This window comes from Balaenoptera acutorostrata, chromosome 3 (assembly GCF_949987535.1).
Source record: "Balaenoptera acutorostrata chromosome 3, mBalAcu1.1, whole genome shotgun sequence".
Taxonomy (NCBI): Eukaryota; Metazoa; Chordata; class Mammalia; order Artiodactyla; family Balaenopteridae; genus Balaenoptera; species Balaenoptera acutorostrata.
Window position 1 is genome coordinate 33,367,524 of NC_080066.1, and position 24,429 is coordinate 33,391,952.

Below are 24,429 nucleotides of genomic sequence, written 5' to 3' on the forward strand. Positions count from 1 at the left end.
CCTTCACAGGGACCCACTTTGCAGTGAGCACACTCAAAAACAGAGATGAAAAGGAGTATTTGGATATGGAAAAATACTTGTGAAATCCTATATGCCCAGCTGCTCATTAAAGAAAAAAATCATTAATAACAGTAAGGATGTCAACAATACAGTAATAACAGAACTGGAGAAAATAGAATTGACTACGAAAAATTAATTTGTTTAACTAGAATAAAATTGTGGTCCACAAATAAGCTACAAATAACTAAAACTGGGGAAAAAGGTGAGAAAAAAATAAAGTAGAATCAAAACCCAGATTTTACCAATTGAGAAAGGGATGAGAAAGGAGGACAAAGGAAAAGAAGTAAAACCTATAAAATTCATCTTTCATTGGCTATAAAGGGGAGTTAAAAGTTGTGCTTGTTCAGAAAGTTTAGAAATGGTGATTGTAGCTGTAAGAATGTTCGTGGAATGTCTCATTGATCGCAAATGATTTTTTTAAAAATTAGAGGGTTACTTTTTAAAATTCTTTAAGACAGAAAATGAAGTATAAAACAATCATTTATCAAAACACACATCAAAAATCAAAAGAGAAGACAGAGGACAAGTAGACATAAAGTGGGATGACAGATGATAAACACGGTGTGGTGTTATAAAAATGAATGTAAGTGGCCTATCAAGCTATTTAAGGATTGTACTTTTTTTCTCTTTTTGGCTGTTCCTCTCGGCCTGTGGGATCTTAGTTCCCCGACCAGGGATTGAACCCAGGCCACGGCAGTGAGAGTGCCGAGTCCTAACCACTAGACCACCAGGGAATTCACTAAAGATTATATTTTTTAAAAAGTTACCATTAAGTTGTCCGTAAGATATGTTTTCTGCAGCAGAAAGATTCTAAAAGTTAAAAATAAATTCATAGGCCAGAATATGCCTGTCAAATTCAAACCAAGGAACAGCCAGATTAATTCTGGACAGCACAGTGTTTAAAAGCAAAAGTTTTACATAAGACTTGCAAGCACATACAGCAAAATACTATAAAAATACACGAGAAATGAAACAAAAACGTGCTTTTTTGTTTTTTTCGGGAGGGAGAAAGTTATTTACCATTATCAGTCTATTACAGATCCAAGTTGACAAGAGATTAAATAAAGACATAGAAAAAAACGAAAGACACAATAAATGCAGTACATATAACAGACTTATACTAAGTTTCATAATCCACAAATATGGATTACTTTTTCTTTTGAAGTATACATACCTGCTCTATAAGCAAAAAATGATCGCATACTAAATCATATCTATAAACACAAGAGCAGAAGTTTATAGATAATACTTTGAGATCACAATGCAATAAGTTAAAAATTCAAATAGATATTAAAAGAAAAAATACTCAGACATCTAGAAACTAAGACTAACGTCCTGCATGTTGCTGAGACAAAGAGGAAATTGAAACCGAGAGAAACAGAAAGAGACAGGGAGAGATGGGAGAATAAGTGAGAATGAACTTAACACTTTTGTAACAGAAAATCACATCAAGGGAAAAATAAAAGACATAAAACAATACCAGGAAAAGAAACTAAAAGAAAGAAGCAATGGAATAAGAAAAAAAGAAAAAAAGAGAAAAGCAGTGAAATGTAGGGTTTAAAGGGCTCCAAAGCTGAAGTCAAATGGACCTGGGTTGCTTATCTTCACTCCAACACACACAGCTCTGCAACCTTGGAACATCTGGTTAATTTCTCTGTGATCCATTTTCCCATGTTTCTCATCTGCAAAATATGGGTAACAGTGCCATTTTTATAGGGTTGTTGTAAAAATTATATTCAATAACGTCTGGTAAAGCTTAAAGCACAGTGTCTGGTAAAAAACTGATAGAGGATGAATGAATCTTAAGAGTTTGAAGTGGTAGTTACTGTTTCTGTAAGAATGGTAGTAGTAATAGCAGTGTTACTAAAAGCTACAACTTTGAAAGGCAAACAGAACAATCAAACAAAACCTCTGGTCAACCTTTTAACAATATAAGAAATACAAAATAGATCATTAAATATGAGAATGAGATTCTAGTAACTAATAGTACAGGAAAAATTTTAAGTATATGGCAATATTACATATAGTTGTAGGATAAGAAATTATCAATTTCAAGGATAGTTATTCTTCACGTGTGTGTGTGTGTATGTATGCATGCGACTGTATGGGTATGAGTATGTATAAAGATGACACAACACACACTCACACACCCCTAAAACAGATGGGGTCAAAGGCAAAAGGAAACACGAATAAGTCATTAAAATTTCTCAAAGGTCCTCATGGATTTATTGATAAACCTGTCTAAATATTTAGGACATTTACAATCTCCAACCAACACCATAAGTTCTTAAGTACTAAAAAAATTTTTAATTCATCCTATTTGTTTCTAATTTCTACATCTGAGAAAAAGTTTGAAACGGATTAGAAGAAAATATCAGAGAATATTTTTATAGGCTGAGAGTAGGGAATTATTTCTTAAAGGTAAAAAGCACTGATCACAAAGAAAAATATTTTAAAATCTGACTGCATCAAAATGACAATTTTTTTATTTGAGGTATAACTGATGTACAATATTATGTAAGCTTTAGGTGTACAACATAGTGATTCACAATTTTTAAAGGTTATACTCCACTTATATTTATTATAAAATATTGGCTATATTCCCTGTGTTGTACAATATATCTTGTAGCTTGTTTATTTTATACATAGTAGTTTGTACCCCTGAACTTTTATCCCTATTTTACCCCTCCCTCTTCCTCTCCCCACTGGTAACCACTAGTATGTTCTCTATATCTATGAGTCAACTTCTTTTTTGTTATATTCACTAATTTATTTTATTTTTCAGATATCATACAGTACTTGTCTTTCTCTGACTGACTTAATTCACTTAGCATAAGGCTCTCTAAGTCTATCCATATTGTTGCAAATGGCAAAATTTCATCCTTTTTTATGGCTGAGTAATATTCCACTGTACATATGAACCACATCTTCTTTATCCATTCATCTGTTGATGGACACTTAGGTTGCTTCCACATCTTGGCAATTGTAAACAATGCTGGTATGAACATTGGGGTGCATGTACATGTTGGAATTAGTGTTCTCTCTCTCTCTCTCTCTCTCTCTCTTTGTTATATATCCAAGAGTGGAATTACTGTGTCAAATGGTAGTTCTATTATTAGTTTTTTGAGAAGCCTCCATACTGTTTTCCACAGTGGATGCATCAATTTCCATTCCCACTAACAGTGTACAAGGGTTCCCTTTTCTCCACATCCTCACCATCATTTGTTATTTCTGGTCTCTTTGATAGCCATTCTGACAGGTGTGAGGTGATATTTCATTGTGGTTTTGATTTGCATTACCCTGATGATTAGTGATGTTGAGCATCTTTTCATGTTCCTGTTGGCTAACTGTATGTCTTCTTTGGAAAAGTATCTATTCAGATCTTCTGCCCATTTTTTAATCAAGCTGTTTGGTTTTTTGCTGTTGAGTTGTATAAGCTGTTGATGTATTTTGAATATGAACCCTTTATCTCTCATATCACTTGCAAATATTTTCTCCCATTCAGTAGGTTGTCTTTTAGTTTTGCTGATGGTTTCCTTTGCTGTGCAAAAGTTTATAAGTTTGACTAGGTCCCATTTGTTTATTTTTGCTTTTATTTCCTTTACTTTAGGAGACAGATCCACAAAAACAATACTACGATTTATGTCAAAGAGTGTTCTGCCTATGTTTTCTTCTAAGGGTCTTATGGTTTCAGTCTTACCTTTAGGTCTTTAGTCCATTTTGAGTTTATTTTATCAATATATGATGTTAAAGAATGTTCTGAAAATGACACTTTTGGGCATGATAAAAATGCAATAAAGTTAAATAAAAAGATTAGAAAATATATGTGTGGCACTTCTAAAGACAAAGAATTAATTTCCAAAATACCTAAAGAGCTTCTACAAATTAACAAAGACAAGAACAATAAAAGAATAGAAAAAGAATGAGGAAAGATAACGACCAGGCGATTCCAAGATATATGATGCACAACATAAAAAATACAAATACCTCTATGTTCTCTAAAAATAACAAAAATCACAGCAAAACCAGGGAAAATATTCTGGAAGTGTCCCTATCAGCCATATTGCAGTGAAGTGATATTTTGGTTTTGACTCTCTCTCTCGCCATCCCCATCCCTGCACTGTATTAGGAAATGGAATACACATATATCTGTGTATCTTGCACTGAATGTGCTGGGCACATAGGCGCACAATCAATGTGGAACTGCTGAACTGAATTATGAATTCTATTAGGGGCACAAGGAAAATGGTTCTTTACAAAAGAGGAAATCTGACTAGAAAACTGACATATGGAAAAAGATTTAGGCTCCCCAGTGATCAAAAAATTGCAGATTAAAACAGCCAGGCATTACCATCTTTCACCTACTTCATCAGCAAGAAGTCAAACAAGATCACAGCCCGGTGGCCTCAAGCAACAGGGCAGCGAGGTTGTGACCACTCTCGCCCCCTCACTGGAGCAGAAGCTGCTGGAGATTTACCATGGTGGCTTCAGCACTGCTGTTTCTTTGATTTGCTTACCAAAAAATGCGGTGAAAACCAAGTGTAAGCACCTTGGCTGCCAGAGACCCTGAATGCCCCATCTTTCCCTACTAGCAGTTACCGAAAAACCTCAAAAGGCCATTTTAATTTCCTCTCCCTGTTCATCTGAGATCTGGTTTCTCAGGCAGCCGAGGTGCTGGATGAACGCAGGGAAACCCATCCATCAATGCTGTGGCTGCCATAGCATGGCGATTTTGAATCTTGCAATAAAACAAGATTAATGGGCTTGACTTCAGTTTGACATTTCAGCAATGAGGGTTGTGTTTGCCAGGTTTCTACACCCCTTTCCTTCTTGTCTCCCAGCCATTTTGTAATCACCAGCCAGGTCCCTCCTGCTCCTTCGGATTCCTGAAGCGAAATCATGGAAAAGGAACACGTATGGTGAGCTTGGAAAAGGCAAATCACTCTGATTTCTGCTCGTCTTCAAAAGCTAGTGGGGATTTCAGTGGGAAATGGACTCTCACAGCCATGGTGATGGGACCAAGCATTAACTGTTGAATTGTCTGAGTGATCATTTCGTCCAGCCAAATGCGCCTACCGTGTATCCAGCACTGTGTGGGCAGCTGGGAGAGGGGAGAGGGAATATACAAAGAATTCTAAGGTGTCTTCTCTAAAGGGGACTGAGGGCTGTTGGCGTGGTCAGAGCTCAGGGACGTGGTTCTAAATAAAAGTACAAGGAAAGAGCAAATGGGTTAGAGAGCTGGGGACAGGCTTCTTGGGGAAAGTGGGACTTGAGTTTGACTTTAAAAGAAGATGGGGGGGTGGAAAAAGACGGCGGACTAGAAGGACACGGAATTCGCGTCTCCGCACAACTAGGGCCCCTACCAGGCACCGGTGGGGGACCACAGACACCTAAGGGGACGGGAGGAACCCCCAGCGACCGGGTAGGACGTGGGGCGTGGAGGGGAGTGAGGGGGGAGGAGAAGTGGAGGCGGGATGAGACTGGCGTCCCTGAGCGGTGGTGGGGGAAGGGGAAGGGATCCCATGCCCAAAGGGGGAAATTGGGGCACAATTTCCCAGGGGCCAGGTTTCCCCTGCTCACTAGGGCCCCTGGGATCCTGCTAAGAGCCCAGGCCTTATCCTCTGCCCACTGAGGCCCCCTCTAGCCACTCGGGTCCTGAGGGAGTGGGAGGGAGGGAAGGGGAAGCAAAAGTAAAGGCCGGACCTCTGGGACCTGCACCCCTGAGGGGTGGCTGGGGGAGGGGAGGAGTTCCTACACCCTGCGGGACCCACCCATGGCTTGGGGTCCAGTGGGGATGGGGGAGACAGTGGGGAGGGGCGTGAAGTAACGGAAGGGAACACGGCCAGCACGTTCCCTGCCCACTTAGGCACCAGGGAGCCTATTGGGCTCCCGGGCCTAAACCTCTGCCCTCGGAGCCTCCCTCCTGCCGTGCAGAACCCAAGCCCCGCCCCTACACCCTCACCCAGGGCCCTACCTCTACGCTCGGAGACCCCTCTGAGACCCCCTCCAATGCGCTGGGCCTAAACCCCACCCACACACCCTCACCAAGGGCCTTACCTGGAAACTCCACACTCCAGAGGCACTCCTTTCCCGGTGCTGCCTCTCCCCTTCCACGCAGGTCCTAAGCAGAGGCCCCGCCCCTTGAACATCACCCCACCTAGGCCCCGCCCCAAGGCCTTTTCCGGCTGCTGTGTCCTGAGCCTAGGCCCCACCCCACACTCAAACGTCAGCCCCCCCACCCAGCAAAGTCCACCCCACCCTAAACCCCACCCCTGCCTAAGTTCCACCCCCACCTAAACTACACAACCATAGACAAGGCTTTTTTTTTTTTTCCTCTTTTAGAGTGGGGTTCTGTTTTACCTTGTTGATTCATTTACATATATATTTTTTCTAATAAATATTTTATTTTTCTAATTTTATTTTATTCTTTCTACTTTGTTATTGTTCTTTCCTTTTGGCTTGTTCCCCCACCCCCACCTTTTTTTTTCTTTTTTCTGTTGTGGTTTTATTTTACCTTATTGCATTTGTTTCATTATATTTTTATTTTTATTTTTATTTTTTTATTTTTTTATTTTTTTAAAGGATTTTCTTATTTATTTATTTATTTATTTATTTATTTTTGGCTGTGTTGGGTCTTCGGTTCGTGCGAGGGCTTTCTCCAGTTGCGGCAAGCGGGGGCCACTCTTCATCGCGGTGCGGGGACCGCCCTTCATCGCGGTGCGCGGGCCTTTCTCTATCGCGGCCCCTCCCGTCGCGGGGCACAGGCTCCAGACGCGCAGGCTCAGCAATTGTGGCTCACGGGCCCAGCTGCTCCGTGGCATGTGGGATCTTCCCAGACCAGGGCTCGAACCCGTGTCCCCTGCATTAGCAGGCAGATTCTCAACCACTGCGCCACCAGGGAAGCCCCATATTTTTATTTTTCCTAATATATTTTTTATCTTTCTAATTTTATTTTGTTTTTTATTCTTTGTTATTGTACTGCTCCTTTTCTTCTTTCTTTTTTTTTTTTTTTTTTTCCTGCCACACCACATGGCTTGCAGGATCTTGGTTCCCAGGCCGGAAGTTGGGCCCAAGCTCCTGTGGTGGGAGCTCCAAGTCCAAACCACTGGACTAACAGAGAACCTCAGACCCCAGGGAATATAAATCGGAGTGAGGCCTCCTGGAGGTCCTCATCTCAGCACCAAGACCCGGCTCTATCCAACTGACTGCAAACTCCAGTGTTGGATACCTCAGGCCAAACAACCAGTAAGACAGGAATACAGCCCAACCCATCAAAAAAAATTAAAAAAAAATATGTTACAGACGAAGGAGCATGGTAAAAACCTGCAAGACCAAATAAATGAAGATGAAATAGGCAACCTACCTGAAAAAGAATTCAGAGTAATGATAGAAAAGATGATCCAAAATCTCGGACAGAATGGAGAAAATACAAGAAGCATTTAACAAGGATCTAGAAGAACTGAAGAGCAAACAAACAGTGATGAACATCACAATAACTGAAATTAAAAATACTCTAGAAGGAATCAACAACAGAATAACTGAGGCAAAAGAATGGATAAGTGAGCTGGAAGATAAAATGTAGGAAATAACTGCCAGGGAGCAGAATAAAGAAAAAAGAATGAAAAGAATTGAGGACAGTCTCAGAGACCTCTGGGACAACATTAAATGCAACAACATTCGAATTACAGGGGTCCCAGAAGAAGAAAAAAAGAAAGGGTCTGAGAAAATATTTGAAGAGATTATAGTAGAAACTTCCCTAACATGGGAAAGGAAATAGTCAATCAAGTCAAAGAAGCACAGGGAGTCCCATACTGGATAAACCCAAAGAGAAACACGCCGAGACACATATTAATCAAATTATCAGAAATTAAATACAAAGAAAAAATATTAAAAGCAGCATGGGAAAAGCAACAAATAACATACAAGGGAATCCCCATAAGGTTAAGAGCTGATCTTTCAGCAGAAACTCTGCAAGCCAGAAGGGAGTGGCAGGACATATTTAAAGTGATGAAAGGGAAAAACCTACAACCAAGATTACTCTACCCAGCAAGGATCTCATTCAGATTCGATGGAGAAGTCAAAAGCTTTTCAGACAAGCAAAGCTAAGAGACTTCAGCACCACCAGACCAGCTTTACAACAAATGCTAAAGGAACTTCTCTAAGTAGGAAACACAAGAGAAGAAAAAGACCCACAAAAACAAACCCAAAACAATTAAGAAAATGGTAATAGGAACATACATATCGATAATCACATTGAATGTAAATGGATTAAATGCTCCAACCAAAAGACACAGACTGGCTGAATGGATACAAAAACAAGACCCTTATATATGCTGTCTATAGGAAAACCACTTCAGACCTAGGACATATACAGATTGAAAGTGAGGGGATGGAAAAAGATATTGCATGCAAATGGAAATCACAAGAAAGCTGGAGTAGCAATACTCATGTCAGATAAAATAGACTTTAAAATAAAGACTGTTACAAGAGATAAGGAAGGACACCACATAATGATCAAGGGATCAATCCAACAAGAAAACATAACAATTATCAACATTTATGCACCCAACATAGGAGCACCTCAATACATAAGGTAAATGCTAACAACCATAAAAGGAGAAATCAACAGAAACACAATAATCGTGGGGGACTTTAACATCCCACTTACACCAATAGACAGATCATCCAGACAGAAAATAAATAAGGAATCCAGACAGAAAGTAAGTAAATAAATAAGACACAACAGACCAGATAGAAACTGCTTTTTACTTCATAGCACTTTTTTGGTGCCCTGCCTAAATCCTGCTAGTCTTCCTAGAATTAACTGATGGTAAAACTCGCCCTCAATCAAGTCTTAATTTATTCCAAGATTTTCTCCATGGTCATTTTTCAACATTCTCTCAACAATGTTAGCATATTATAGAAATTAATTCTAACTGTAAAAAAATCTTTGCCTATCTATCTATCTATTATCACTGTTCTTACCTAATATACCATCTATTGAGATATATAGATTCTTTTTTCCTATTATATATAAATATTTGGTTATTTTAAATGTTATATAAATATCTATATGCTTATATATATATATATATATATATATATATATCTCAAAACCTGAGATAGTATTCCCCCAAATTATCCTCCAATAAAAAGGGTATGGCCTTATATTCAAGTCCTTAAGAATTCTCATATTCATTTCCATTTCTTAGTATTCTGAATAGGAAATTGCTGTTTGGGAGAAGGCATATTTTTTCCAGATGATTTCAATCAGTTCTCAATGATAATTGAATTGAAATGCTGTGCTGGATTGTCTGATGTTAACCTTATTTAACTTTTTATGACTTTAAATATTTTTATCAATATTCTTGAATACCCTATTTTGAAAAAATTATTACTTTCAAATAATGATAATTTTTTCTAATATTGATATATTTTCTTTATTTTAATATATGATCTGTCACATCAGAATACTGATAAATAATGGCGGTGGCATCATACATTTTGTTATTTGTTTCTGCTAGTAATGTGATAAATCAAGTATTTCATTAAGTGTGGTGTAGTTTCAGGTTCTAGACTAAATTCTCCATTATGTTTAAAAAAATACACTGTTATTCCTAGTTAACTAATAATTTAAGAAACTGTATCCTCTTTGGCATGAAAATATTTTAGGAGAGTTTTGTTAATTTGATCTTTTTGGTTTAACCTTTTTATAAATTTCTGGTGTTAATGTAATAAGATAGGAGAAAAGAGTCTGTATGATTGTATTTCTCAGAATTTATTAAATTTTCTTCTGGAAAAAAAAAACCAAAAGAAGATGGGGACTTCCCTTGTGGCGCAGTGGTTAAGATTCCACACTCCCAATGCAGGGGACCCGGGTTTGATCTCTGGTCAGGGAACTAGATCCCACATGCATGCCGCAACTAAGACTTCACATGCTGCAACTAAGACCCGGCACAACCAAATAAAATTAAAAAGCAAAACAAAAATCGGAAAAAAAATTTTTTTTAAATAAATAGAAGATGAAGGCGGGACTTCCCTGGCAGTCCAGTGGTTAATACTTCGCCTTCCAGTGCAGGGGGTGTGGGTTCAATCCCTGATCAGTGAACTAAGATCCCACATGCCTTGCAGCCAAATAACCAAAACATAAAATGGGAATAAAGATGCAGACCTACTAGAGAATGGACTTGAGGATATTGGGAGGGGGAAGGGTAAGCTGGGACAAAGTGAGAGAGTGGCATGGACATATATACACTACCAAATGTAAAATAGATGGCTAGTGGGAAGCAGCCGCATAGCACAGGGAGATCAGCTTGGTGCTTTGTGACCACCTAGAGGGGTGGGATAGGGAGGCTGGGAGGAAGCGAGACACAAGAGGGAAGAGATATGGGGATATATGTATATGTATAACTGATTCACTTTGTTATAAAGCAGAAACTAACACACCATTGGAAAGCAATTATACTCCAATAAAGATGTTAAAAAAAAACAAAAAAAACAAAAAAGGAAAACAGAATCAATATTACAACAAATTCAATAAAAAGACTTTAAAAATGGTCCACATAAAAAAAAATCTTGGGCTTCCCTGGTGGCGCAGTGGTTGAGAATCTGCCTGCTAATGCAGGGGACACGGGTTCGAGCCCTGGCCTGGGAAGATCCCACATGCCGCAGAGCGGCTGGGCCCGTGAGCCACAACTGCTGAGCCTGCGCGTCTGGAGCCTGTGCTCCGCAACGAGAGAGGCCCGCGCATCGCGATGAAGAGTGGCCCCCGCTTGCCACAACTGGAGAAAGCCCTCGCACAGAAACGATGACCCAACACAGCCAAAATCAATCAATCAATCAATCAATCAAAACATACGCATCTGATTCAAGATCCTCATTAAAAAAAAAAAAAAAAAAAAAAAAAAAAATCTTAAAAAAAAAAAAAAGAAGATGAGAGGACATTCTACAGGGAGGCAAACAGCATGGGGAGGTACTCAGAAGTGGAGGGCAAGACAAGGGCAGGAGGAGATGGGCCCAGAAATGCCTTTATGCCTTCTCATGTCCTGTGTCCTTGCCTGTCAATCTAGCTCAGACACCGAGGCCAGCATCCACTCATGGGCACCTCTCTTCCTCCAGAGCCTTCCCTTCTCTGCTCTCCCTTCTCTCTTCCTTTTTTCTGTGCCTCTCCTTCCTCTTACTTATGTTGATTGACTCTGTTCTAGTTGCTACACTGCTTTATAGCTACTTTTTATGATTTTAAGTTGATAGTAAATTACTATTTATACTGCCTTATAGGACTTCCCTGGTGGCACAGTGGTTAAGAATCCACCTGCCAATACAGGGGACATGGGTTCGAGCCCTGGTCTGGGAAGATCCCACATGCAGCGGAGCAACTAAGCCCGTGTGCCACAACTACTGAGCCCGCGAGCCACAACTACTGAAGCCCGTGCACCTAGAGCCCGTGCTCCGCAACAAGAGAAGCCACCGCAACAAGAAGCCTGCACACCACAACAAAGAGTAGCCCCTGCTTGCCGCAACTAGGGAAAGCTTGTGCACAGCAACAAAGACCCAACACAGCCAAAAATTAATAAATAAATTTATATATACTGCCTTATAATTCTTATGTTGATATGTTCATCTCCTGTAATAGTTATTGAGTAGCACAGTACCTGGAACATAACAGGTACTCTGGAAAAGTTTCTTGACCTTACTGAATTAATTCAGATTGATTTGCATATGAGGCTACAGGGGCTGGACAAGTGCTGAGGAGGACAAGGGGGAGGAGACCATGAGCATAGCTTTAACAGCTCACCTGTATACAGCACTTACTACCTGCCAGTGCATTTAATCTGCACGACAGATCTATTGAAGAGGGTGCTGTTAATCTCCCCATTTCACAGAGGAGGGCGTGGAGGTGGAGGTGAAGTAACTCTGAGTCTCACAGTCAGTGAGCAGAGGAGCTGGGCTATAGAGGCAGGCAGCTGGCTGTCAAGCCCCCTCTTAACCACGATGATGGGTGCCCCCTCGGCAGCCCGGAGACTTGTCACTGCAGATAACAAACTGGTGGCTTAGAAGCCTGAAGCCTGAAAGGGAACTCTATCCCCATTCTTATTTAAGTCCATTCGGGCTGCTGTAGCAGAATACCATAGACTGGGTGACTTGTAAGTAACATTTATTTCTCACAGTTCTGGAGGCTGGAAATCCAAGATCAAGGTGACAGCAGATTCAGTGTCCGGTGAGGAAGCTCTTCAGGGTGTCCTTTATGAACACATTAATCCTACTCCTGAGGACTCCACCCTCAAGACCTGATCACCTCCCAGATACCCTCACGTTGGGGGTTAGGATTTCAACATATGGACTTGGAGGGGGACACGAATATTCAGTCTATAGAAATTCCTTACTCAGCATAAGAATACTCATAATTAACCTTAACAATCCTTGTTTATTTTCTGCTTGTTTAAATTCAAACTTCATTAGTTGACAAGGCAACGTATGGTTTAAAGTGTAGCATGGGAAAACTTAATTTAAAAGAAAACTATGAAGTTTGAGATTTCTAACACTTTGGGATTCATAATAATACTGATAATAACACTAAGACAGGGCTAAGCATTTGACATGCACGATCTTATTAATTCTTCCAACAACCCAATGAGGCAGATACTATTATTATTATTCCTATTAAAAAACGAAAAGAATGAGGGTTTGTTACACTAAAAATGACAACAAAACTGATAACAAAAACTCCCAGGAACCAGGAATCATGGTTATTTTTAAAAGACCTGCTAAGATGCTAAGTTAAGGTTGAGCAAAGATATATCAGAAAAACGTGACGGAAAATGATTGTAATATCAATATCAGAAAAAGTAGAGTTCATCGGTAAAATATTACAGAAACAGAGGGAATAGTCATTTTTTGTTGTGAGGCCCAATTCATAATGGTGTGGACCTTTATCAAGTTGCATTGTTAACAGAACATTGCATCTAGATATATTTAAGAAAAAAGGAGAAAATGAAAGAACAGCAGTGAGAGAGATCAATATACCTTTCTCAGTGCTTCACAGATGAGGAAGGCATATAACAAACAAGAAAACAAAGGACCTAAATAATAAAATTATTAGGGTAGATTTAACAAATTTACATTACAGTCTGGGCCCTATCAACCACACTGGTGCCCCTAGACATGACATGGTCTGTATTGGACTACAAAGAAAATTTTAATTAGAAACTTGTCAAAGTAGAAACTGTATACACTCATTTTTCAAGCCTAATAAAATATTTATTTTTAAAATCCAATCACTTGAAAAATTTAAAAAGCAGTATCCTAAGTAACTCTAGGGTAAAAGAAAAACATCTAAACAACGAAGAGTAAAGTGCTAAGAAAACTGAAATGAGAATGCTACACATCAATATCTCAGCAATAATAAAAACAAAGTTATCGCATTAAATTTATTTACTGCAAAAGAAGAATGAATGAAGCTAAATCAAGTATTTAGCTCCATATATTAAAGACAGAGGGGGAAAATAATGAAAAGAGGAGGAAAGAATAATATGAACAAAAATTAATGATTAGTTTTTAAAAAGTAAAGTTGATACATTTATCCAGAGGCTGCTTTTTTCATTAAACCCATAATCTAGGCAAAACTAGTCTAATCAGGAAAAATGAGTGACTATTCAAGATTAGAACTAAGGATGGATATCTAGTTACAGACAAGAAGGAAATTAAAGAGTAACACTTCAAACTCTACCTTAATAGGTTTGAAAATCTGGATTAAAAATACTTTAAAATTGTACCCCCAGAGACACCCAAGTCCCTGTTCTGCATCCCTGTAGATACTCTCTGTCCCACAGTACTCGTTAGGGCCTGTCCATAGAATCCTAGGGCTCTTAGGCCATAACTGTGAAACCATTGGTCAATAAAAATATCAGTTACCAAAACTAACTCCAAAAGAAATAGAAACAGTAAACACTATAATACATATTGAAGAGATAAATAGCCAAAAAAGCTGCTTTCCCCACTAGACCATGAGTCAAGTGGGGGTAAGGACCACACCTTATTCATACTGCATATTATTCATACTCACTTTCATACTATAATCAAAGCAGTATGGTAGTGGCATAAAGACAGACACACAGATCAATGGTACAGAATGGAGAGCCCAGAAATAAACCTACGCACATATAATCAACTAATCTTTGACAAGGATGCCAAGAATCCACAGTGGGGCAAGGACCGTCTCTTCAGTAATGGTGTTGGGAAAACTGGATACGCACATGCAGAAGAATGAAACTGGACCACTATCTCTTTTTTTTTTTTTTTTAAACTTTGGGTTTATTTATTTATTTATTTTTATGGCTGTGTTGGGTCTTCGTTTCTGTGTGAGGGCTTTCTCTAGTTGCGGCAAGTGGGGGCCACTCCTCATCGCGGTGCGCGGGCCTCTCACTATCGCGGCCTCTCTTGCTGCGGAGCACAGGTTCCAGACGCGCAGGCTCAGTAATTGTGGCTCACGGGCCCAGTCGCTCCGCGGCATGTGGGATCTTCCCAGACCAGGGCTCGAGCCCGTATCCTCTGCATTGGCAGGCAGATTCTCAACCACTCCACCACCAGGGAAGCCCCTGGACCGCTATCTTACACCACTCACAAAAATTAACTCAAAATGGATTAAAGACTTAAATGTAAAACCTGAAAACATAAAACTTCGAGAAGAAAACATAGGGAAAAAACTCCTTGACATCTGCCTTGGTGATGAGTTTTTGGATATAACACCAAAAAGCACAGGCAATAAAAGCAAAATAAACAAGTGGGACTACATCAAAGTAAAAAGCTTCTTCACAGAGGAAACCATCAACAAAATGAAAAGGCAACCTATGGAATGGGAAAAAATATTTGCAAATCATATATCTGATATGGGATTCATATCCAAAATATATAAGAAACTCAATAGCAAAAAACCCCCACAAAAAACCCAAATAATCAGATTTTTTAAAGGGGCAGGACTTCCCTGGTGGCTCAGTGGTTAAGAATCTGCCTGCCAATGCAGGGGACACGGGTTTGAGCCCTGATCCAGGAAGATCCCACATGCCACGGAACAACTAAGCCCGTGCACCACAACCACTGAGCCTGCGCTCTAGAGCCCACAAGCCACAACTATTGAGCCCACATCCTGCAACTACTGAAGCCCATGCGCCTAGAACCCATGCTCCGCAACAAGAGAAGCCACCACAATAAGCCCACGCACTGCAAGGAAGAGCAGCCCCCACTCGCCGCAACTAGAGAAAGCCCACATGCAGCAATGAAGACCCAATGCAGCCAAAAATAAATAAGTTAATAAATTAATTAAAATGGGCAGAGAACCTGAATAGATACATTTCCAAAGAGGACATAAAAATGACCAATAGGTACATGAAAAGGTGCTCAACATCACTAATCATCAGGAAAATGCAAATCAAAACCACACTGAGATATCACCTCACACCTGTTAGAATGACTATTATCGAAAAGATAAGACATAATAAGTGTTGGCGAGGATGTGGAGAAAAGGGAACCCATGTGCACTGTTGGTGGGAATGTAAGTTGGTGCAGCCACTATGGAAAACAGTATGAAGGTTCCTCAGAAAATTAAAAATAGAACTACCATATGATCCAGCAACTCCACTCCTGGGTATATATGCAAAGGAAACGAAAACACTAACTCGAAAAGATATCTACACCCTCATGCCCACTGCAGCACTATTTACAATAATCTAGACATGGAAACAACTTAAGTGTCCATCTATTGATGAATGAATACAGAAAGAAAAAAATATGTGTGTGTGTGTTTGTGTGTGTGTATGTGTGTATAAAATGAGATATTGATACTATTTGGCCACAATAAATGAGGAAATTCTGCCATTTGTGGCAACATGGATGAACCTTGAGGGCATTATGCTAGGTGAAGCAAGTCAGACAGAGAAAGACAAACACCACACAATCACACTTATATACGGAATCTAAAAAAACAAAACAAAAAACCTAACTCATAGATATAGAGAACAGATTGGTGGTTGCCAGAAATGGGGGGGGGGGTGAAATGGGTGAAGGCAGTCAAAAGGTATAAACTTCCGGTTATAATATAAATAAGTCCTGGGGATGTAATGTACAGTACAGTGACTGTAGTTAATAGTACCTTATTGCTTGTTTGAAACTTGCTAGGGAGTAGATCTTATAAGTTCTCATCACAAGGAAGGAAAATTTGTAATCTTATTCATAATCATATTCATATTCACATTCATGGTATAATCAAAGCAGTATGATACTGGCATAAAAACAGACACATGAATCAATGGAGCAGAATAGAGAGCCCAGAAATAAACTTACACATATATAATCAACTAATATTTGACAAGGATGCCAAGGTGTGGTGATGGGTATTAACTAGACTTATTGTGGTGTTCATATTGCAAAACACACATATATCGAATCATTATGTTGTACACCTGAAACTAATATAATGTTATATGTCAATTACATCTCCATTTTTAAAAATTTACTTAAAAACGGATATGGAATGACCAGCAAGATGTTAATTAAGTGAAAAAGCTAGGTATAAACCAATTTACCATGTGTGTAATATATATATACATATATATACACACATACACACATATATACATACTATTAATATATATACACATATACATACATATTCATACATGTACCTATAATCTGGATATGCATGCAATATCTCAGGAAGGATATATAAGATTCCAGTATCAGTAGTTGCCTTTAGAGAAAGGCAGTAGTTGATGGGGGGCAGAGGAAGGGGGAGGGATCCTTTCTTTCCCCTATGATCCCTTTTGAATGTTTTAAATTTGGTATATATGTGTATATTGCCCACTTAAAAGCAAACAGGGAAAATTTCTGAAAAATATGTCAAAAACTATTCCCACTAAAACAACTACCAAAAAACTATTACAAACAAAAAACAAACACTCTAAATAGGAAGTCAATTGGGCAAAAGACAAGACCAAACAATTCTCAAAAGAAGAATGGTCAGGGACTTCCCTGGCTGTCCAGTGGTTAAGACTTTGTGCTTCCAATGCAGGGGGCATGGGTTCGATCCCTGGTTGGGGAACTAAGATCCCACATGCTGTGCAGCACGGCCAAACAAACAAACGAAATACGGTAATAAAAGTGTATTACAAAGCGCAGTCAAAATAAATGTCAACAATTGGTCAGTCTCACAAAGAAACAGCCCCCAAACCCCACAGTTTCTCAACCCAAAGTGCAAGACGGGCCAGTGATTGGCTTTGATTCTCCAGCATGGATCCCTAGAGGGAGGGGGTAAAGCGGAAGGGAGGGAGTTAGGAAGGAGCGAAGTAGGAGAAGGAGGGAAAGAGGTAAGGATGGAGGGATGACACCTGATCTGGTCCTTGGGTGGGGAGTGACAGGCAGGAGACTGGGACAATTTTCTCCCCTGAGCAGGAAACAGGATCCGAGGCTACATGTTCACTTTTCCAATCTAAGGCTTATCATCCCTTACAGTATTTATAATCACAGCCCCGTGCAAATTTATGTGAATTTTCTTCCCTTTCCCTGTTTTAAAGTAAAACCTTAATGAGTCAAAGAATAGAGCCTTCAGGAAGAGATTCTGAATGAGCTCAACTGCCTCCTTCACAAGTTAACTGTTTCTAGAATAGTCATAATGGCAATTAGAAACAATCCAAATGTTCAATAATTACAATCTGTTGGTTGCTCTGGTCTACTTTTTATCTCACCTCATTGAATTCCCCCAATAGCCCTATAAGTTAGGATTTATTTCTATTTTATAGATGAAGTCGTGGAGGCTCAGAGCATTTAAATAACTTTCCAAGCATCCCACACGTCAAATGTGGGGTAGTCAGGATTTAAAACCAGGCTGCACGGTCCTCTTACATGATGTCCAGATGGAGAACATTTTCTCTCTACCTCACAAGGCCGTACAAATAGTGTGGAAGGGATGGCCACCTTTATAGACAGGGATGTGCATGTCCCACCCCACCTGTCACCACACCCCACATGGATCAGAGCCAGAGTGAGGAGACAGAGCCAGGACGGGTCACTTGCTGACATTAGCACAAAGAGAAATGATTAACAAATCAATGAGATGAGTTTCCATGGAAACCATCCACCTAAAGTGATATCAGTGTGCTCCTGGATGGATGAAGGAGCTTCTGAAATCTTAATAACCAGCCTCAAGGAAGACAAGCTGTCAGGCTGAAAATTGTAAGATCCCATTGTTCAACCTTTGTTTAAACATCACTGGGCCAGGCAATAGAGTGGACAAGAAGCTCTATTGCAGCCAACAAAGCTTTTGTTGACTAATAAGGAATTTTAGAAAAGTGAAGTTGGATGAGTCACTAGTACTTGTCCGTATCTATCCAGGAGTGAGACCTATCTGAAAAGCATCACCCCAGACACTACATGTCATCTCTCGTCAGTCCTCATGTCACTGTGCCTTTGTGCTACTTGATCACACCTGCCCTCTCATCTTCCTTTCCTGCCTCTCTGTGTTACTCTCTGTGTCCTAACCTGGGATCTCTTCTCTGAACACCCCAATTGTTTGTCTGCCTTCCACTTCCTCTAGTGACCAGGACTTTCCAGGAGTGCCTACTGACAAGCCCCAAGCAGCATGTTCAATCGTCACCCCATCTCCACCTGATGTCTCTCTAGCACCTGTAACCTCCTCCAAGCTGAAATCACCTTCCCCTCCTACACTTCTGTCTCCTCCTTCAGTGCCTATCTTGGGTAAACAGACCACCATCCTGGACCTAGAGACAATCACACAGAGTGAAGTAAGTCAGAAAGAGAAAAACAAATATCGTACAATATCACTTGTATGTGGAATCTAGAAGAATGATACAGATGAACCTATCTGCAAAGCAGAAATAGAGACACAGACGTAGAGAGCGGAGGTATGGATACCAGGGTGGGAAGGGGGAGTGGGATGAGTTGGGAGATTGGGGTTGACATATATACACTACTGATACTCTGTATAAAATAGACAATTAATGAGAACCTGCTGTACAGCACAGGGAACTCTACTCAGTGCTCTGTGGTGACCTAAATGGGAAGGAAATCCCCAAAAGAGAGGATATATGTATATGTATAGCTGATTCACTTTGTTGTACAGCAGAAACTAACACAAGATTGTAAAACAACTACACTCCAATAAAAATAAATAAATAGTAAATAAGAGACCACCATCCTTCCAAGCACCTGAAGGAATAGACTCACCCATTCCTTTTATTCACCTCCAGGGTTTCATCAGTAATCATTTTCTAATTGATCTGCTTCCTCAACATCTCATAGATCTAGCCTCTCTTTTCCATCTCCGTTTATACAGCCTTGGTGTGGGTCCCATCATCTTGAAGGTTGCTCTATTGAAAGTACCTCCTAATTCGTCTTTCTGCCACTTACCTAACCCTAGCTACGTGCCATCATTAGTGCTAACTTTCTACAAATCCAATCGTGCTTTCACTGTTTAAAAGCCTCCATAGTTCCTGAGTCCACACAGCACATTAAAATCTGACCTCATCTCTGTTTTATTCTTGTCCTTGTTCCCCTCCCTCCTCTGTCTCACTGTCCCTTGTCACTCACGGAAGGCAGTGTCCAGCCTCCGGTTTCTTGGTTGGGACCCTCATGTCCCCTCTCCAGTCAGGGGAGACCCACTCTTCCTTCCACACTGGCTCTGATTCCCTCCAGAGGGAAAGCCTTTCCTGACTTCCTGGAGAACACCCCTCTTCCCTGCTATGTGCCCATAGCTCTTTGTTCATCAAGATAAAGAAGACGCGGGATCAGAATAACAGGAGCCAACTCTTACTGGGTGCTTGTGAGCCACACACTGTGCTCAGCACTAACTTTCTGCCTTATCTCGGTGAATCCTCACCATAGCCGTCCGAGCCCACCTGCTTTAAAGGCGAAGAAGCCATTATCAACACGTGTGTGCGTATCGTCTGTTTCCTTATCTGTCTCCCCATCAGATTGTATATGAGCTCCTGGGGATAGAAACGGTGATGTGTATATTCCCAGTGCCTGGCAAAGACCAGACACGTGATGAAAGCTCATTAAACCCTGAATGGAGGGAGGAAGAGAGGGAGGGGGGATAAAAGGGAAGCGGGAAGGATAGAAGGAAAAACAAAGGAGAAGGAAAACATTCCAGACTCTTATCACAGCCTCAACCTGCAATTCCACAAGAAGATCCTGTTCCCTTTGCTCCAACTTCACACATATCAAGCATCCTTCTGATTTGTAATCTGTCTCCTGAGCACACCTTCCCTGTCACTGGTCCAGGCTCTCCAATAACAAATAAAGAAAGCATAGCTGGACTATACTTGGCCTCCCGTGGGTTTTTAAAGGTCTTTTTAAATATTTATTTTATTTATCATTATTTTTTTTTGGCTGTGTTGGGTCTTCGTTGCTGCACGTGGGCTTTCTCTAGTCGTGGCGAGCGGGGGTTACTCTTCGTTGTGGTGCGCGGGCTTCTCATTGCGGCGGCTTCTCTTGTTGCAGAGCACGGGCTCTAGGTGCGTGGGCTTCACTAGTTGTGGCACGGTGGGCTTGGTAGTTGTGGCTTGCGGGCTCTAGAGCACAGGCTCAGTAGTTGTGGCACATGGGCTTAGTAGCTCCGCAGCATGTGGGATCTTCCCGGACCAGGGCTCAAACCTGTGTCCCCTGCATTGGCAGGCGGATTCTTAACCACTGCGCCACCAGGGAAGTCCCTCCTGTGGGTTTAATGTGACTTGTGTTCCCCGGATCTGGCTCCTCTGCGTGACCAAATAAAGCCAAGGTTAAGATCATCCAAAGCTGGTTCCAGACCTCATGTGGCCTCCAGGAAGGTGTAAATCTGCCTTGCCCTATACTACCATCCCCCAGGCTATGCCTAAACACTTTCTCTGTCTCTCCCTCTACTGTCTCTCAAACCACCTTCACTACAAATAGACAAGCGATGCACCAAAACTTGACTTTCCCATTATTTCAGTTTCCCTCCCTAGACAGCTCTTGGGGCCTAAAGTTGATCTCATATTCAGATCTATGTATGTCATGTTGACAGAAGTATCCAGGCTGGCTGGCTCAACAAGCTGAGTCTTTCTTGCATTAAAGCAACAAAGAAGCTGGCTTCTGATTAACAAGGAAATGACTCAATGGGAGAAATTTCCCAGACTCCCATCCAACAATTCATATAAGGTCAGAAGAGGGTACTGTTCAGAAGGCAACGCCACGATATTGACTTTCTGAGATGATATATCGGAGCGAGAAGAAGGACTTAAAGAAATCAATCTCACTGAGCTTGGCTGCACAGAACTGGTTTTGTTGTGTGATGTAGCCCCAAAAGCTCAGTTACTTCTTTAATGCATGTGAGTCTGTGCCTCGTTTTTCATTAAACCTGTCATTTGACAAATGCAGGCTTCCACATGGCCAGCCCCGGGGGTGGCTGGCTGAGAGAAGGCCTGTCTGGAATGGCCATTTTGGGATCCAAGGGAAATTAAAGTATACCAAGGCCATAACAAAGGCCCTGGGCAGCCTGGGGCTGGGGTAGGGACACAGGGTCAGGCTCGGTCATTGTTCCGCATCAGGGGGAGCCTGTTCCAGGGTCTGTGACCAGACCAAGAACACAGGGGAATCGGGTCTATTCCAGTCCCTTCCTTTAGCTGATGTGGTTGCTTTTCTCCAAGGAAATGAAAGGGAACAGAAAAAGATTCAGCACTTATTAAGCACTTACTGTGTGCCAGCCACTGGGTATTGTACTCTATATATACCATCTCATTTAGTTCCTACCGCAGCACTTTGATCAGGACATTCTACCTCATGGATGAGGAAACTGAGGCTCAGAGCTGGTAGAACTTTGCCCAAAGCCACATAGCTAGGAAAAGGTGTTGCTGGAACTTGGGGTCAGTTTCCTTTGGCCTGTGTGTTGTGCTCCTGGATAATTTTGACCAGAGGGACAAGGACTAGTCTTACAAGAGGGTCTCCCAGGCCATTAGATGTCTTCAGGCCCAGAGGAGACCCTGTTACAGAATGAAACTTCCCAGTGAAAGGTGATTCAAATCCTGTAATTCATGCTGTCTGCACAAAATAATCTCACACATTACCAGGCTTCATGCATGCATAAAAAAAAATTATTCAAAGTGAATCTATCCACTGATACTTAGATAAATAAGGTATTTATATACTTGATATTAACCAGGTCAGTTTGTGTATTTTGTGTTTATATCTGAAACAAGGCATGTGTCCAACATGCACATGACAACACAATAATAATATCTTACATGATACCACGGTTAATAGGAAATGCAGTCCTAGCAAAACAATGAAGATGTGTTTGATGAAAAAATATTCTATACTACTTTAATTTTTAAGTTTAAAGTAATTAAAAAAATAAATAATTCAGTTCCTCAGTTGTACTAGTCACATTTCAAATGCTCAATAATCATATGTAGCTAGTGGCTGCCACATTGGATACCACGATTTTATATTATTTTAGTTCTACTTTCTTATTAGCCTTCCAAAAATTAGTTCTTATTGATATTATTAGTTTGACAATAAATGCTTATTTAGATAGCTTCTTATATCCCAAATGTTCTTTTGCACCCAGTGTTTTTCATATTGTATTATATTCTTTAGTAGTTGTTTCAATAATGATCTATAAGTAGTAACCTCTTATTCAGACTTTGAAACTTTTCTCTTATATTCTCTCTCTTGAATAATAACTTACCGAGGTTTGGGATTATAAATTGTCAGTTATTTTTCCTCAGTACTTTGAAGATAACATTTAAATTTTTATAGTCCCTAATGATGTTGAAAAGAAGTCTTCTGTCATTCTAATTATGAGAAGATTTTTGCTTTGTTTTTAGTTTAATGACTTTTTTGCTTTTAAGACATTTTGTTGTTACTGGTCTGTCATCTCATTATGCTATGACTAGTTATGGAGTTTATCTTGCTCTGTATCAATGCACTTTTTCAATGAACAGAATTGTATCTTTAACTTGGAAACTTCTCATCTACTGTTTTTGCAAATATGTTCTCTGCCCACCGTTTCTGGAACTCCTATTAAATACACGTGAATCTTCTCTTTCTTTCTTTTATGTCTCATATTTTCTATCTCTAAACTCTGTGCTTACTCTAGGTGGGTTTCTCAGATCTATCTTTCAGTTTACTAATTCTTTCTTTAGGTCTGTTTAAACTGCTATTTAACTGATCTGTTGTGTTTTTCAGTTTAATGACTGTAAATTTAATGACTATATATATATTTTATCTATGTAGGTTCTATTTTTTCCTATATACTTTTTAATGTATTGTTTAGGTCTTCCATTATTTTAATCACTTTAAACAAATTTATTTTGTGGTCTCAAATGGTCTTAATAGTTCTAATTGTTTGGGCGAAAATCCTATTTTTTGTTGTATCTGCTTTATCTCACAGTGATCCAATTCCTTATGCGGTTTGTAGTTTATTATTGTGAGCTCATATTTACTAGATATTGTTTTTTTCCCTGAGATGTCCCATATGCCATAGTTTTGGAAGTATCTTACAGAAGGGTATTTTATTTTGTTGGAGCCCCAAGAATTCTGTCCATCCTTGATGCTTACAGTTTACACATCTGGTGGCTAGTAAAAACCCATAACCTATACCATGTAAGGTATAGGCTTGGGACTTCAGTTTCTGCTCAGAGCCCCAGGTATGTAGCAAGCTTCCCTGCAGTTTCTCTTGGCTAGTGGATAGAATTTCTATTGCTTCTTTTTATAGAGTTATCCTAGCACGTTCAGGTTCTTTATACAGTTTACTGCCTCAAACATGCCCAAACCACAGGTTTTGTCCCAGTATAAATATTAGAACCCTCGGTACCCATATCTGGTCCCCCTACCCCTTAGGGCTTCCACTGCATCTGCTCAAGTGACCTCTTTCTTCATTCCTAGAACCTAGGGACTTCTCTCCCTTTTTTCAAGCTTGGCTACACATTTCAGAAAAATTATATATTTTTTAAAAAATTTATTATTTATTTATTTATTTATTTTTGGCTGTGTTGGGTCTTCGTTGCTGCGCACGGGCTTTCTCTAGTTGCATCGAGTGGAGGCTACTCTTCATTGCGGTGCATGGGCTTCTCATTGCAGTGGCTTATCTTGTTGTGGAGCATGGGCTCTAGGTGCGCGGGCTTCAGTAGTTGTGGCTTGTGGGCTCTAAAGTGCAGGCTAAGTAGTTATGGCGCACGGGCTTAGTTGCTCCATGGCATGTGGGATCTTCCTGGACCAGGGCTCGAACCCGTGTCCCCTGTATTGGCAGGCGGATTCTTAACCACTGCGCCACCAGGGAAGCCCAGAAAAATTATATCTTATAAGCAAATGAGCGTGTTTGTTGTGGGAAGAAAGTATACACCC

General features: G+C 40.3%; 1 protein-coding gene and 1 non-coding gene across 3 annotated transcripts in view; both read right to left on the bottom strand.

Moving 5' to 3' along the window:
* Positions 1-19: 19 nt before the first annotated feature.
* Positions 20-24,429, bottom strand: part of MTHFS (methenyltetrahydrofolate synthetase) — a 301,335-nt gene continuing 276,925 nt past the window's right edge. For both annotated transcript variants that reach the window (XM_057544184.1, XM_057544183.1), the window contains one exon: positions 20-1,742. In XM_057544184.1, the coding sequence (XP_057400167.1) occupies positions 1,665-1,742 (78 nt within the window). In that variant the 3' untranslated portion in view covers positions 20-1,664. The remainder of the gene's footprint in view (positions 1,743-24,429) is intronic.
* On the bottom strand, positions 723-794 carry TRNAE-CUC (transfer RNA glutamic acid (anticodon CUC)). Its single transcript has one exon. It is a non-coding gene; the product is annotated as a tRNA-Glu (tRNA).